At 42.6% G+C, this 16,976-nt stretch overlaps 1 protein-coding gene across 5 annotated transcripts in view; it reads right to left on the bottom strand.

The window, feature by feature from the left end:
* Window positions 1-5,302: 5,302 nt before the first annotated feature.
* Window positions 5,303-16,976, bottom strand: part of FAM76B (family with sequence similarity 76 member B) — a 90,421-nt gene continuing 78,747 nt past the window's right edge. For all 5 annotated transcript variants that reach the window (XM_069639207.1, XM_069639206.1, XM_069639203.1 and 2 more), the window contains exons 9-10: window positions 11,276-11,377; window positions 5,303-8,497 (exon numbers count right to left, since the gene is read on the bottom strand). In XM_069639207.1, the coding sequence (XP_069495308.1) occupies window positions 8,414-8,497; window positions 11,276-11,377 (186 nt within the window). In that variant the 3' untranslated portion in view covers window positions 5,303-8,413. The remainder of the gene's footprint in view (window positions 8,498-11,275; window positions 11,378-16,976) is intronic.

The raw sequence follows: 16,976 nt of genomic DNA, 5'->3' as shown, positions 1-16,976 counted from the left end.
CCCTAGAAAGGTTCTCGGCTTCACGATCCAGGACCAACAATTACATGAACCCCTTCTGTGAACGACCCACCCTAAAGCCTCTTGTAGCTTCCAATTGTTAGTCCAGGCCTCAAAATGGGGACTTGCCACTAGCCATTGGCAATTTATAACGGACCCATGAGGAGCTAGAAATGGTGCACTGTGTGTAAATAGAGAATTCAGGGGTAACTTGTTATGCCTAGCCAATAGCATGAACTTGACATTTTTACCTCTCGTTTGTTTCTAGCCTTCTCTCTCTCTGCACCTTTTGTCACAGATTTGCCCTTTTTATTTTCCCCTTCAAACCATGGTCAGGTTACCCTTTACAGGAGTACAAAAAGCCACTATCTGAATAAGCATCTATGCCTCAACGGTGCAGATGGCCGCAGTACAAAAGCTTAAGAATGTAACCTCAAGACAAATAACGGGATGCTTGGGCAAACCTGGAGTAAAATTAATTTGCAACAAACTGACGTAATACGGCCAATACTGGATTTACCAAGCAGAAGCGTAAAAAAAAAAAAAAAGAATAATTATATTATATATATGTATGCAACCTGCGCATAGAGACAAAGTTCAAAATTACCCAAGAATTAAAAAACCTATCAGTACCTACTCAACCCCCATCGCAACAAGTCTGCAACTCCATCCTACCATACTCCAAACTCTACAGATCAAAGGACACCTAGAAAAGAGTCCCAAATTCGACACTCAACCCAGTCCTCACAATCACAATTAGGAGCTTTCCACCCTTTCGCGATGCAAGAACATAGCTTCATAGACCTCACCCGAGGGCCGTACTGGGCGTTATGGGCCCTGAAGCCCGAGTGCGCTCGGGCCTTTAACGAGGTATGAGGGCCCATAACGACGGTACGGCCCGAGGGCGAGGACTATAAAGCTATTAGAACCCATGGGCAAAAAGAAAAAAAGTTCATTTAAAAGTATGATTGTTTTATTAATACATTTGTTTTGGGAGGCCTTGAATATTCCCTATGGAATATTTAAGTTTACAAAAAAAAACATGAAAAATACCATTCCAAAAAGCTATAAGAACCCAGGGCCAACGAGAAAAATGTTCATTAAAAAAATATAATTTGTAAAATGATTGTGTTGTTTTTTTGGGGACTTAAATTAAATATTCCTTGTGGAATAAAAACAAAAATAAAAATAGCATGATAAAGAAGTCATGCCGGTTCTTATAGCCCGCAAATTGGCCAATGGGAAAGGGTTATTCACTCGCCATGGGTTCTAATTGCCAAAATAAACTTCAGAGACACCCACAAGTCCAACCTCTCATGCCAACATCTACAGGGTCATAGTGATGACTTGCCCCACTTTTCAAATTATTCCAATAATAAATAAGCAAGGTATCATCCATTTCGACTATAAAACCGCTTACATTAAGCCTCTACTTAAACCTACAGCTAACCAGACACACCAGCAAGTTACCGCCCCATCTCAGACTTTATGGAAAATATCTTTGAAAAAACTCAAGGACCATTTGGAAACCAACAGCCTCTTGGAGGCAGGCTTCATGCAGATCCTCATGACAGAGGCAAAGGATGTCCAGGCTGTTGGTGATAGAGAGGTGAAGATTAGCAAGGGCAGTCAGTGGCAGGAGGAAAGAAAGTGGCGGCAAAAGCAGCAACTGACACTCGCTCCGCAGGCACATCATTTTTCTTATTTTATTGAGCATTTGTTAGGCACTTATACAACTGAACAGTGTTTCAAAGCGCCACAAGGCTAAATGGGAAGGGAACAATTAACAATAGCAAAAACAGTCAAATACAGTCATGGTCCTACTGGGCCTTGTGGCATTCGGCCGTACAAGTGTAGTGAGAAGTGCAGGAGATAGGGAGTCAGGGAGGTAGGGAGGGGGAGCAGAGGAGTGGCAAGTGCTGGTAGAGGGCCCGGGAAGGAAGTGCTAAGGAAAGACAAGGGGGAGAACCTCAGGCTTAGTGTTATTGCAGGCGACTCCCAAGAGTGGAATGCAGAGCTGACATGCGGCGGTCCGCAATGGCCATGCAGTGGGGGCAGGGGTGCTGTTATCGACTGGGAAGAAGGGCCTGGAATCCTGTGAGATTCATGAGGATCAGGCCACCAGTCACAGCAGCGGTGGGTGATTAGCAGGGATGGGAAAGAGGGATGTAGGTAGAGAACAGAGTTTTGAGCAGTGTTCTGCAACTTGAGGCGGTCGGGTCCAAGTCTGGGAGGGACAGTGAGGCTGTTCCAAAGGGAGGCACCAGCCGAGGAAAGAGACCTGTCCCCCACTCTCTGCTTCGAGAAGCAATTGACAGTCAAAGAGTTGAAGTTAGAGGAGCGTAGGGCTCTAGCAGGGGAGTATTTAGGGAGGGAAAGTTGAAGATCACGTGGTCACATGCCTCAGATGATGCAGAGGGTCTTGAATGTGATCCTTGCACCCACTGGGAGCCAGGGCAGAGATTTATGGGCTGGAGAGATACGGTCCCTGGGTTTGAGGCCAAGGATAAGTCTTGCAGCCCTATTCTGGATTAGCTGAAGGGGCCATAGGGAGGAAAGAGGGAGATTGAGTAAGAGGCTGTTGCAGTAGTCCAACCTGGAGAGGACCAGAGCTCTGGAAGTGAGACTTAGTAAGATCCATGATGTGAGGGATGAAGGAGAGAGCAGAGTCGAAGATGACCCCAAGGTTTTTGGCCTCTCATGATGGTGGGGGTAGAGGGCCCAAAGAGGGTGGTCAGAGGCTACGGAAGAGTCCAGTGGCCGAATCAGGAGAGTCAAGGTGAATATTGACGTCTGAGGAGGAGAAGCTTGGAGTTGAAGGCAAGGCGAGAAGAGGTGAGACCAATCAGAGAGGAAAAGGGAGACCGGACCAGGGATCCTGTAGATGGTGGCTAGAGTCAACGAGAGGTTTGGAGAGACACCAAGCTTGCAGACGAGTAATTCGAAGGAACAGTAGGTCTGAGTGGGAATGACAGTACCAGAGACCCATTCAGGGAAGATCAAGGCCACTTCGCCTCCAGGCCGGTTAGGTCTGGGCTTCGAGAATATCTTGGAGCCCTCAGGGAGTAGTGTGTCAAAAGCACTGACACAGGTGGCAGCGAACCACATCTCAGTGAGAGCGAGAAAGTCATGGTCAAAGTCTTCAAGAAAGAGACAGATATCATAGGAGTGTTGAACAGCAGAGCGAGAGTGGAGTGTAGCTAGGTTGCCACCTTTGAAGGTCTTCCGAGAAGGGGTGCAGGGATGTGGTACACAGGTCGGTGGTGGCGGATGGGTCGGGGGGTGTGGCAGAAGGAGGAGAGGCAAGAGAAGGGGGAAAGGTGATGAGCGCCAAGACGCCCATCTTGGAGGAGGTTGGACAGAGCCCTGGGCCATGCCCCTAGAGGGTGGGAGGTGTGCCAAGAGTACGTCCCATCTGGTACCAACATTAATGGAGAGAGGACTGAAACCACATGGGGAGTTCATATATCTGGAGAGGGAGCGAAAAAAGAGGATGTCAGTGACAGTCTGCCTGGAAGAAGCATTGACGTAGGTATCAGCAATGGACAGGCCTGGGTTGGAGACCAGAAGATCTTTCTTGAACCTTTTCCTTCCAGGTTTCGAAGAGCGGTAGGATAGGTGTTTTGAGTAGCAGTTAGAGTAAATAGGGGAGATCGAGAGCACCGTGGAGGGAAAGGCAGAGGGATGGAGGGGTGGAGAGAAGGAAAACTGCACAATGAACTCACCAGGCAGTCTAGCAGCAAGACAGGCGAAGGCTAATCGGCTGCACATCACCACAAAGGTCACCAAAAGGGGTGCAGAGGAGGGAGGAAGGTGACTCCGGAGGATTGAAAACTTCACCAGAGTATGAGGAATAATCCCAACAGAGCTCATGGATCTCCATTAATGTCAGGCAGAGGAAGGTTAAGGGTCAAGGACAATAAAAAAGCAGACGTGGGCTTTTGAGGCACATATGATCTAAAGAGCAAAACAAGCACCTCACAATGATCTTGTTCGGTTAAATACTTTAAAAAATAATAATAATCTTTGTATTGCCCGGCACTGTGGGTCCCAGAATCCACAAAAAAATAAATGAATCCACTACAAACTAGTCAGAATACTTCACTCCAGCAACATTGCCTTAGTAGCAATGCCACAGTTCACATAGAAACTCAAGAGGCTCCTCCTAATTCCTGTTGACCAAGCTATTTAACTAAACACCCAGGAGTCTTAGCACAGATAAAAGACTTTGTGGGACACAAATCCTCCAATCATAAATGGGACCCTATGACATTAAGAACCCCTCATCTTGTTCATCTCGATGGATAACACAACAAAACATTCAGATCAAGAGAAAACTGGAATTTACTGAATCTAATCCTAAACTCTATCAATAGGGCTTCTCATGAAACCAAAACCACATCTCCTTTCCCTAAAGAACTTGATTCAAATCTCCACCTAATAGCATCCTTATTATACGCCGACCCCTGGACTCGCAGTAATATTATGCCTAGATGCACATTAACCTCAGCAGAGCTGCTTAGAGCTCATTGTACTGCTCACCCCATCTTTAGTTCAATAATACGATGTTTAGGGCATGGACTATCCATCTGTCGCAGAGCTTTCCTTTAATCGATCTTGGGTTCACCCGTCTAAATAAAATACATACCCAAGGGCCACCACCACATACCACATACCACATGGAACCGTATCAGCACCCTGACACCTCCTGCTTGCTCTCATCAACACTTCAGGCTTCACGTCTGCCTCCTCCTCTAGCCCACTAAAGCTCCAACATCCACCATGACCAAGCAAAACAGGCTGCCAAAATGGAAGCGGAGCACTTTAAAAGACCACTTAACATTACATTTCAGCAGAGAAAGTATAAAAGTTACGCTTATAAATAATTTATGGAATTTGTATGGATTTTGAGCATTTTGCCTTTTACAGGGGAATGTTAATGCTTTTGCTACAATTCTCCTGAAAAAATGATGCAAACTTCAAGCATCCTATCATTTTATTTTTAAAAAAAGGATTTACTTTTAAACCCTCAACAGGCCATTTCAGGATAACTCTCCAAATAAAGAGGACGGGTTCATTTAGCCGGGATTAGACTTCAATCGAATTTGAATTTCTAACATGACTTACCTGCATTGATTTTTAATATGAAACATTCAGATTGCAATCAAATGAAATATGTCATTTATTAATAATCAAAATCAACACCATCATCCCCTTGACAGGGTGCAGAAGACTTTTGGGAGCAAGGCACTAACCGCTGATATGTCAATTAAAGTTAATAATTGAGGAGTAGACAATTGGAAGATGACATTTTGACAAGCTTTTATTGTGAAATATTGGATATAGAAAAATGTACAAAATGCAAATAAGTCATAGGTTTGTTTGCAAGTACAGCATTTCAAGTCTATACATGTATACATACAGAAAGCTGAACAGCTTCATTGTACAATACGTTTTGAGACAAATATACACGTGATCTGGAAATAACTGCAATGTACACAAGCATAAAATACACAAACAACTTAAGCTTTAGCTCACTGGCCAATGCTAATTAATATTTCTAAGCAGACAAAATATGATACAGTAAAACCATCTATTTTTTGGTTACACAAAAATATCCGTTCAGATTTCCGTCCAGTATAGCTCCAAGAAACTAAAGTCCAGATTCAAAAGTAGAACTTTATAAAAAAATGCAAGTTTAAAAATGAGGTTCTGTGATAGAGAGCATATTTTTAAATTAATACAGAATACTGTGAAGCCCCTAAAAGATTTTACCTTTAGGATTATGGAGCTCAAACGTTTCCAAACATCTTCCTTGCAACAATTATCTTTTTAACTAGTGTACACGTCATCACTTCTATGGTGTAGGAGTTGGAAGCAGTACTAAGTGGTGAGTGGTGCTACTACTGCTAAGTGATAACAGCACTTGGAAAGTTTGTATGCTAAAGAGCTTAAACACAAGGTGTTGCTACTGCCACACTGAATATCAAGTAGTAGAACTATATTCAAGTATGAAGACAGAGCAGAGAAATAACAAAAACATTTGCTAGTAAGCACAAGTATTTAACCAAGAAAGTTATCCACAAATCTAGCAGCGAGTGACTGATTTTTCAGCTTTAGTCGATAATGTGTAATTGCAATGAAAACAAAAAACAGTAAAACAGCTGCCAACAATGTTTTAAAGTGTTTTCGCCATTTAAGGGATATGACGTTTTTGGGTAAAGTAGGTGTGCCCAGTCTTCTTAGAAGTATTGATAGGAATTGAAAGCAAGACCACAAAACGGGTACTTTTTCAACATACCAAATAATAATTACCTCCAACCACATGACTATAAAGCAAGGGTTTGGCAATATACTTGTAACAGTCAAGTCCAACATATATATAAATGCGCTTTGTTACCAAATGTTTTTAAGTTGTATTTTTATAAATGTTAATTTTGCAGCCTTAACAATAGTGCCATCTTTTTGCTTGAGGTGTGGTTGTAAATGTCAATGGATGATCCCCATGAGGAGGAGAGAGTTGGTATATCAAATGTGGGAGAGGTTATTAGGCACAGAAAAGTACAAAGGGATAAAAGTGCTAGAAAAACTCAAGAAAATGGGTTTGTGTAGGAAAGGCGAATTATCGTCATCACAGACTAACCCACAGGGGAAGGAAGAATCAAAACTAAACCAGTCATGAAAAGCAAGAACAGCCCATTAGCAAACGTACCAGATCAGGAAGACCATAGAAAGCCTGTTCATGAGGCATTACTGGGTTCTGCCAGCCATAAAAGAACACTGGCCAAAAAGTGTGTTCGGACAACGCTCAGAATAGTTTACAAACGCTGCAGGAGTGCAAACTATCTACACCACACATTTAAATCCGTACCAAGGAACATGGACATTGTATGCTTTTTAAATAGAGAACGGAAGGAGAAGCAAACATTTCCAAAAACAGCCAAAAATGTCAGTCAAATCAAACTACACTAACTTTACTGTTGGACAGCAAACATGCTGAGCACTGTCTTCATATCGTGAAGGTAAATTGCAATAGCATTTACTAATGGATTCACGCAATTCCGCTAACGTGAGACAGGCTCATATTGCAGTATTGAGCATTTATAGTGTGCAGCTACCATGCATCGGTCCCCAAAATACTTTCTAGATATAGCTGTTCCCAGGGAAAACAAAACATCTTTTGTGCATAAAGAAGGAAACAAACTGCGATGTTTATGGTGCGATTTTAAGGAAAGCAGTTTAAAGAACAGAAGACTGGTCTGCAGATTGTTTTTAGAATACAGCAGGGATATACTGCACCACCAATGTCTTAAACTGGGTTCCTACATGCAGACATATCTAGCTTGAAACGATTTGCTATTACAAATACAATATCGGTCAATGCAAACAGTGGAATAAAAACAAAATGGAAAGCTGAACCCATTGCAAATACCAGAGATTCAAAGTAGCAGCACACTCAGAATCTCTGTATTTATCACCAGTTAGACATGACGATCACTAACTAAAATATAAACGAATGTCTCCCAGAAAAACAGTAGAAACTAAACTTTACCTAACCAACGACATGCACCATGTTAAAATACAAAATAGCAAAATGAGGTCTTCATTCATAATTTGAATAGCCTGCAGACCATTTGCAGCAGCTTTGATCATTTGCTCGATTGTGTTGAATTATTTTACCTTAAAAATGGACACAAATCCCCAGTTTTTTTAAAACTCAAAATATTTACAATCTGACTAAAATCCCCATAAATAAAGGACAGAGAAAAAGGCACTTGCAAGTAAAAACCTACTGTCACTTTTACATAAAACCTTTCAACACTGGCTTTGTACAACACTCATGAAATCCCTCTAATTGATGAACATATTAAACCACTCACAACCAAGGAGATAATAGTCAAAACAGCTTTTCAAGGATACCGAAGTTTAAATGTTTAACATAGAAGCACCATAATTTGACTTCTAAAATGTACATTATTGGAATAAATTATAGCAGACCTTATATTAATATGAGTGTCCAGTTACTTAAGAGCAACCTAAAAAAATAGAAACCTCTGAACATTCAGTACGGAGTTAGATTGGGGGTTGACTTGTAATTCTACAACCTTCCATAGACAGAACTACTGTTATTGCATGTTTTAAAAGATGAACGCTTTTGTAGTGTTTCTGCTTTTCAGCATTATGATAATTTCTGGAGCAAGTGCTCCCAACATTACAAAAAAGAAAAATACATGCTTCAAACCAGTTGAAGTTTTGGATCATTGTGTCTTTTAAAAGGTACATATAAATCGGAGCTGTAGGAGGAGATGCAGACTAAATTCCAGGTTGCAAGAATGTACTCTTCACAACAACGTTTAAGGGCTTCACAGAATTTCTCAAACTTACACTGAGCACAGCAATGCAAGGGAGTGTTCTTTCAAATCATTATACTGCCACTTTTATCAAACTTCTTTCCTTTGGAAAGCCCTGCAACCTGCTTCAGAAGTTCTCGGATTTTAATCTGGAATGAAGAAAACCATAAATGGTTACATTACTTTACAGTATTATCTGCAATCTTTCAATGTAAAACGTAAAAGGTGCCAAGACTTAATCAAAGAAGAAGTTGTTTACTAGATAGGACTGTACTGCACATTTTAAACAAACACCATAATTACATTAAATTTATTGCAAGTCTTACTTGAAACCAATGTTAAACCTAAGGAACTTTGCGGAGAGGACTGAAAGGGAATACAAGTTGCACTTGAAAGTTGTTAGGTAGGATTTTCATAGCAATGGAAAATCTTCCTGACCTGTGTCAACCCCAGAACGTTTTGCTTTTACTGGTGGATTATTTTTCCTTATACCTCCGAGTGGGAACCTTTTCCCACACTCAAAGAATATTTCACTCTTTATAGGTGTCATTTTTAAGACACTCCACACTGTCTTTTAAAAAAAAAAAAACACTTTTTTGACAATGTTTTGGCAATAAGTGCCTATTGTTGCTGGGTTGCCCTAAGGGCTCCCCTTTTAACTTTCCCTGACCAACCTTGTGAGAACTACAGTTCCCAAGGATAGAAAAGATCTTTGGATCCATTTTACATTTTATTAGGTTAGACCAGCACCCCCCACCCTATGTGGAGTGCTGGGGAGATACTGAGTATCCCCTTTCTCATTTTAAATGTAACATTTATGTTGCAAGGACAAACTTACCTTTAATGCTGGTGGCAATGAAACTTATTTATTCATTCGGTGCACCTTTACCGCGGGCGGTTTGCACAGCCCTGGTAAAGACACCCATGGGTGCTCATTTTCCCAAATGGCCCCACTGGCTTGTTTTTCGCCATTTTAGTGTTCCTTGTCCTTCCCCCTGATATCCACGGCGGGAAATTCCTTTGTGTGATCAGGCCAGATCTTCGTGGAAATGCAGAGGACCCTACAAAAGCAAGAAATATGCATCCAGAGTCCCCTCACCAGAGTCCAGGACTGAGGGATCAAGGAAATCCTAACCAGAGCTTTTCGTTCTTCATTGGCGCTGAGAAAAAGGCACCAAAACCACAAAGCCGCTGAATTGATGGAATTCCATTGCTGCCGAGTCCCCCTCTTAAGTGCTGCTGCAGGAGCCCGCCAGACTGTTAGGCAAGAATTGATGTAACACTGTTTGAGATTACGCACTTGTCTACATGGTATTAGGTAACCCACCTTTTGTTATAGGCCTGTACTACAGAAGTTGGTAGTGTGACTGAGCAGCCAGGCTTATCTCAAGAGGGGTAAATGTGACCTGTAGAGCTGTAGCAATGAAATTCGTAAATACAAGTAGCCAAGTAACACTTACACTCAAGGTTTCAGTTATACATAGTTATTTATTTAACATACCTTTTTAAATAAGCATTCTTTAAAAAAGGGCAATATATCTATCAAATATACTTTAAAATACTTTTCCAGAATCATATGTTTTAGTGGATACTCTTTAGGGATGCTTTTTACGCAATTCCTACACCCGGGGGGGATTTCATTCACATTTCATTCACAAGGACAGTAATAGCATTTATATATCTCTAATACACTGCAGAAAGGAAAGGTTGAAGGTTGGAAAAAGGTTAAACAGGTTCTCAGGGCATGAAAGTATACTTAAATCTTCCAATGAAGTCTAGACAAAACCTTTCCCAGCAATAACAGTCTAAAAAACAAGTGATCACCTCTGTGGGACAGAAAATATCAAAGTCAATGGACTAGAAGAGTCTGCATGGAGCCAGGACAGCCAAAGTCAATTGGAGCACAGTCTATGGAACTGAGGCACTTCGCAGTTAAAAGTCTTGCAAAGTTAGAGAGTTTTGTAGAAATCACTTGTAGGGTCACAAGCTGTTACACTTGTGAAAAGCAGAGTTGGAATCAACTCCAACAAAAGTAATCAATGCAAGTCTCAACTGAGAAGAGCACAGCTAAAGACACTGAGGTAAGTACCCCAAGTCTAAACAGTACCTCTGGTTTGAAGAAGAGTGGTCCAGCTGGATTCGGTCCTGTTGCAGCATGCAGATCCTGGGTTCCTGAGCCTGAGTCGTTTATAACTGAAACCCTGGCTACTTGTATTTGCAGATTTCATTGCTACAGCTCACATTTACCCCTCTTGGATAAGCCTGGCTGCTCAGTCACACCACCAACTTGTGAAGTACAGGCCTATACCAAAAAGTGGGTTACCTGATACCAAGTAGACCAGTGTTGCGTAGTCTCACACAGTGTTACTACATACATTATTGCCTAACAACTGCGTAAGAGTTTCTTTGGACTATTGTATTTACTGGGTCCAGTGTACTTACCTACAGTTCACATCTTCCTCCTATAAGCCTGGCTGCTCTGCCATTCTACCAAGATCCTTTGGGTAGCACAGACCTATAATAAGAGATGGGGATCTGTATGCCAAGGGATAGTTTTATAAAGTCTTATCTCATGTGGACTTTAGCAAAACCCTCCTACCAATTAAAAAAAAAAAAAAAACTTTGTTAAGCTACTTTGTCGTTTTCCTTGTCGCGCACAGTAATTCTTGTTGATGTAACCACATAAAATCATCCAAGGGCTGGCTCTAATAAAAACATCTTTCACACAGCTTTCATCAAGCTCTTTTCGTATACCTCGTCCTAGTCTGCTAGCTCAATATTGATGATAAACATGTGATTTACAAAACCTCATAAAAACATATACAAGTTACAGTTACATCCATCAATCTACATCCAGCCTGCAAATCTCGTCTAAAGATCAGCAGCACTGTGTTCTTTAAGGATTGTATCATCTTGTCCAAATTTACCTGAAGCTGTTCAACAGATTCTTTATGAGATTTTTCCAAGGCGTTCATCTTTGTCCTCAGGTTAGACTCTTGATACTTAAAGTCTGCCTTTAACTCCGTTATCTGTGGGGGGGAAAAACATTCACTGCTAAGTCCATTAAACTTCATAGTATTTCAATGTCTAATGTCTAATGTGGGTATTCTGGTTCCTTCTTGATCGATTTGTGTACTACTCGGTTTTTATTTGTCTTTTGCATACTGAAGCCTTGATGGGCTGTTACATTGGAAGGTCACATCAAGCCATGTCGTTTTCAGAGCCTTTTTCGCTTTTTTAAACATGTGCTAATTTGCAAAAGGGATTCTGTATATCCAGCAAGGTTAAGCAGAGCCTTCCCCTTGAGGTTGCGGTCATATAGATCCTGGGTTTTTAAACCATCGTAATTGTTTAAGGCAGTTGTTGTACTACTCTCTGCTGAGGATGATAAAATAACTAACCAGGGGGGCGAGGGGGAAGGCGGGCAAAAACACGTAAGAAAGGGAAGCCAAAGCTCTCTTAAGCGTGGGTAAAGTGGTCAAGAGTGACGAGGCTCAACTCTGAGGTAGGGCTAGTAGGTCGACAGAGGTACAATTAGTCCACACCAATGCATCTAGAACACCCATATACTGAATAATATTTACATTGAATGCAGTTAAACATAATACTATCAGTTCAAATGAGTAATGCAAATATTAATATACAGAATTAAAAAATATACTAAGTACATTTATAAAATAATAATACCAACGCAAGGGGCTCCCCTAACCCCAGTGTCTATATGTGGGCCCTTTGCCTAGGGCCAGCACCCAATGATAAATAAACAACCCAACACCTAAGTACCTAGTAGCCTGCAAAACTAAGTGCATTTCCTTTAAGACACATCCCAACCCTAGTACATGTAAAAGGCTTTAGGATGGCATTAGGCAGAGTTTGTATGCAGTACCCTTTGGAACCACTGCACACAACTAAGACTACAGGTGTAAGTAAACCAACCTTTGGTATAAGTCTGTACTACACAGTTTTGGTAAGGGAGCTGAACAGCCAGGCTTATCTCAAGAGAGAATGGGAGCTTGTAATGAGGTTACACAGAGGTCTACTATTACAAGTATTCAAATACTCTTACATTCAAGGTTTATTGATAAAACACTTATACGTTTATTTCACAGTCAGAAAACATTCAATAGAAGAAGGCAACATATATCACACACAAATATACTTCAGTACTAGATACTATAAGGTTCTGAGGCATTTAACTACTTTGAAGGAGGAGCAAAATGGCATTCAGAGTACTTTAGAGTAGGAGCAAAAAGGCATAGGTTAATAAAAACGAAGTTTACAAGTATTCTTAGACAGTGCAAATGCTTTGAGTTCACCAGAAGAGTTGATTCAATGCAATAGGTTAGGTGAAAGTCAATGGGCTAAAGTCTTGTATAGGATAAAGCAGTTCTGGTCGTTACCAGAAATGTCTTTGCCAATGTTCTCAGAAGTAGTTTATAAAAGAAAGAATCATATGTTGGGTCACAAGATGACTAGGCCTGCAAGTTGCTAAAGTTCCAAGCACTTTCGCAGCTAGAGGCAAGTTCTCTCGGTCGGGTTTTCACAGTACCTTACAATGAAGAAAAAGAGGCAGCTGAAGACTTCAGCTCCTGGCATTTCCTGCAGATCTTGCTGTTCAAGAGCCTCAGTCGTGGGGACAAGAGGGAGGACGTCGTGGGACTCCTGCACTGCACAGGGACTGGTCCAAAAGCTGGCAAATGGCACCTGTTCGGTACCGTTAGCTGTAGACCAGCACAAAAACTGGTGTCCCTCTCCCTGGTTATTCGGTTTCCTGCTGCACTCTGAGGAATATCCAACCAGCTCTGAGAATGGGATCCAGGTAGCATACGAGTTGATTGTTCCCACCAACTCAAAGAGAGAAGTCATCCTTGCAGGGCTTCTCTGTCGAGATGAACATAAAGATTTGGTCCTGCAGCAGTGCTTCATCGGTCAAACCAACGGTCCAGGAGTTGCAGCAGCCGTCCTCTTCCAGCTCGTCTTCGGTTCTTTCGTTCCAGTGGTCGACTCTGCCTTCCAAGCCAAGAGACTTGCCTTGTATCCAGTTTACTGCCATTCATTCCAGCCTTACTGCCACTCACCCAGCAGGGTGGCTGTCCTTGCCAGACAGTCAGCCAGCCAATCACACCATAGTGCATTTGGGTCTCCTAGTTTGAATGTTGCAAGGCTGTTTGAATGGCTGGGTTACTGCATAAATGTCAGATCGTGGAAGCTTAAGTCTGAAGAGGTAGTTGTCCACTGGATCCAGAATCGAAATGGATGATGAAGGAAAAGTGGGTGAGATTATTTTGAGCCACCGGTGAGCCTGCTGTGGCCGTTCCTTCTAATCGACCTGGGGACTCTGAAAACGACAGCTCTGACCCAGAGCCTGGTGAGACCTACTAGACTTGTGTTAGGTTATGTTATTTGGCTTTTTGTATAGCGCTCTATATATCATTGGTATGAGCTCAAAGCGCTTGTGGGTTGAACGCCCTCGGGACCGCAGTCCAAGTCAGTCGAGAGAGTAGTGTTATAGGGTGCTTAGGTGCACTCAATTTGGGAGCAGCGGATGCAGTTGTTTTGTGGTAGCTGCATCCTAACTTTAGGTGTATTGGTTATGAGAGATCCATTGAATGTGTGCAGTCAGGTGGTTGGTTTCTGAGACTGTATTCTGGCGGCATTAGGCCTGTGAAGGACGCTTATGTGTGCAGCTAGGCTGATTCCTTTGTGGGGTGTAGCTGCATTCTAGCAGGGAGTTAAGGTGTTCGTAGAGTAATGGTGGAGCAGCTATGCCGAAATTGATTGGGCTCTAGCTGTGCTCTATTGTGCGTTAGTGTAAAGTGGAGAGTGAGCATACTGTTAGGAGAGGTGCGGTCTGGCATGGATGTTTTGTTCTTGCGAGCCCGCTGTTCTGGATAACGCTTCGTGATAGCTGCATTCAGAGGGAGATGGGACAGGGGTAGCTAGGCATGCATAGCGGATTCATGAAGCCTCTAGTGAGTGGTCCTATATCTAGCGCTTGCATAACAATAGGGTTGTCATGTTCATGGTTTTCTGATTCTGTCTCAGAGACACGTTAGTCACGTTCATTGGTGTCATTGCCCATCATCTTTGAACAATTGTCTGCAGGTTGTACTTACATTCCGATGTAGGGTCATTATTGGAGTCGTGGACTATGATGTAGTATTTTAACGGCCTTAGATGGTCTTAATAGCCAGGTTTTTAGAGCTTTGCGGAAGGCCATGTAGTCTTGGGTGTGTCGAATCTGTGGGGGGAGTGAGTTTCAGTGTCTTAGAGCCAAGGCTGAGAAGGCAGATCCTCCAATCCTGGCTGAATTGGAGGTTGGAAGAAGACCTGCGTTTTGAGCCATCCCACGTCGTGTTGAGACCTTGTAGGGCTGCAATAACTCAATACCCTAGGACTTCGAGCCATTGTGCGGTTCACGGTCTTCCAAATTCCAAATCTTGCTGGAACTTTGTGGGCATCTTGCTGGACCTCCAGAGACACAAATCGAATCCGAAAAGTCCCATCACCATAGTGCTGGACCTTGCAAACGACAAGAATCCGACCAGCAATATTCTGTCTTCTGTGCTCTGAAAAGTGCCAAATCCAGAGAGCTGTCTGCATCCAGCTGCAAGGAAAACCTTGCCTAGAGCCTTCCCTGTGATCCTTGCTCCTACCTTTCACCAGTGTCCTGTCTTCTGTCTTCTTGATGAAGGAATTAAATGACTGGGTTTTTGGCTGCAGATCCTGAATACTCCTGCTGCAAAATCTTCTATGCTGAGGAACTGGGCTGGCTTGGGTATTTACTTACCTTAAGTCTCTTGTGATTCCTGTGTAGTTTTGGGGTGTTTTCTGTGATTGGGAGGTCTCTTGTCCAGTTTACCCAAGCCCACTGCTGGAATCCTCCTAGGGTGTCTTCTCCGAAGTCCCTGGACCCTCAACTAACTCTAAAGTAGAATACTTGTTTGAACAGTCTTCCTCTGGACCTCTGAACTTTGCTTGCAACTGAGCCCTATCTCACAGCCTATCTACAGCTGGCTCCTAGACCACTAGGATCCCACTTCTGCCTCAGAGAACTCATGTACTAGAATTGGGAAAGGCTGGATACTTAAAAGGGGTCTGCCTTGAAAAGTAAAACAAGTGATGCAGTTTACTTACTTGTGAATGAATTGGTAACTTTAGAGTGTATAGTTACAAAAAGGTATTACTTCCCCCTAGATAGGTTTTGCCATTCTGAAAAGTATAAGATTTACTTACATTGAATAAACTGTGAGCCTTCTTAAATAAGAATTTGCAAAGTCTTACTTTCCTTAGAAACTCACCAATTCTAACAGAAAGTAGGTAAAGGGTTAACTTACCTGTGAATTGGGCTCCTCACTTCCCGAAAAGTACTGCAGTTGGTTTCACTTTATTATTCCTGTTAGGATAAGTGTTTTGGGAACTGTTCTGCAGTGTTCGGCGGGTGTTCCATGTGGCCCAACCCCACTCCAGCACAATGACGCAAGATGGGCCCCATAATCGCCTCAAAACGAGACACCGATGCCATGCCCCCGGGCTCCAACTAGCTCCCTCAGGAAGAGGTGAGCGACTAAAATTAATTGTATTTATTTTTTTACATTTGTATAGCTCACTACAGCCCAAAAGCATCGAGGCGCTTTTACATGAAATTGTGCATAGTCAAGATTACGGTTACAAAATGTGGTTTCTTGGTTACAATGGGGGAGATTGGAGGTCCTTGGTTACAAAAATACAAAATACAGTTGGGTATATTTCAGTGTGTACAGGTTGAGAGCTAGGGTTAACAAGTCAGACAAATAGCCTGGTTTTGATGGCTTTGCGGAAGACTAGCTTAGAGTCGATTCCCATGAGGTGCGTAGGTAAGGCGTTCCAGTGTGTGGCAGCCATGGCTGGGAAGCTGGAGCCACCTGCAAGCACTCTGCGGGTTTTGGGCATGGAGATCAGGTTGGTATAGGGCAGTCTGGACAGCGTAGAAGATGTTGGCATGGTTATGCGCTGGGCCAAGTAAGGGGGTGCAAGATCATGGAGGCATCTGTGTGTGAGGGAGAGGATTTTGAAGATGATTCTCTCCTTAACGGATAGCCAGTGGGCCTGTCTTCTCAGGGCGGAAATGTGATCCTTTTTAGAGAATCCTGTGGCGGCCCTGAGGGCGTTGTTCTGGACTAGTTGGAGTTTAGCAATGTTTTTGCTAGAAGTACCACCAAGGAGAGCATTGCAATAATCCAGTCTTGAACCAATCGTAGCCCTAGCAATGGTAAGGGAGTTCTGTGAGGTTAAGAAGGGTCTTGCTGCATTGAGCAGTTTGGAGTAGTAGGCAGAGGAGGAGGCAATGGCATTGACCTGCTTGTTCATAGTGAGATTAGAGTCAAAGTAGATCCCAAGGTCTTCACTGTTTGGGATACTGCAATGGATATATTATCAATAGTGAAGGAGCAATGGTTCTTGTCCAGGTTACCCAGAATGGTTGGTGAACCGATTAGCAGAATCTTGGTTTTCTCGCTGTTCAGGCACAGCCAATTTTCTGCCATCCATGCTTGGATAGTGCAATAAATGGAGTTGAGGGTAATCCTGTCTGCCTCATAGTCAACTGTAAGAGGGATGAGCACCTGGGTGTCATCAGCATAGTTGGTG

This window comes from Ambystoma mexicanum, chromosome 7q (assembly GCF_040938575.1).
Source record: "Ambystoma mexicanum isolate Mex_15411 chromosome 7q, UKY_AmexF1_1, whole genome shotgun sequence".
NCBI classification, from domain to species: domain Eukaryota; kingdom Metazoa; phylum Chordata; class Amphibia; order Caudata; family Ambystomatidae; genus Ambystoma; species Ambystoma mexicanum.
Note: the sequence above shows the minus strand (reverse complement) of the source record. Positions and strands in the feature narration are given on the sequence as shown.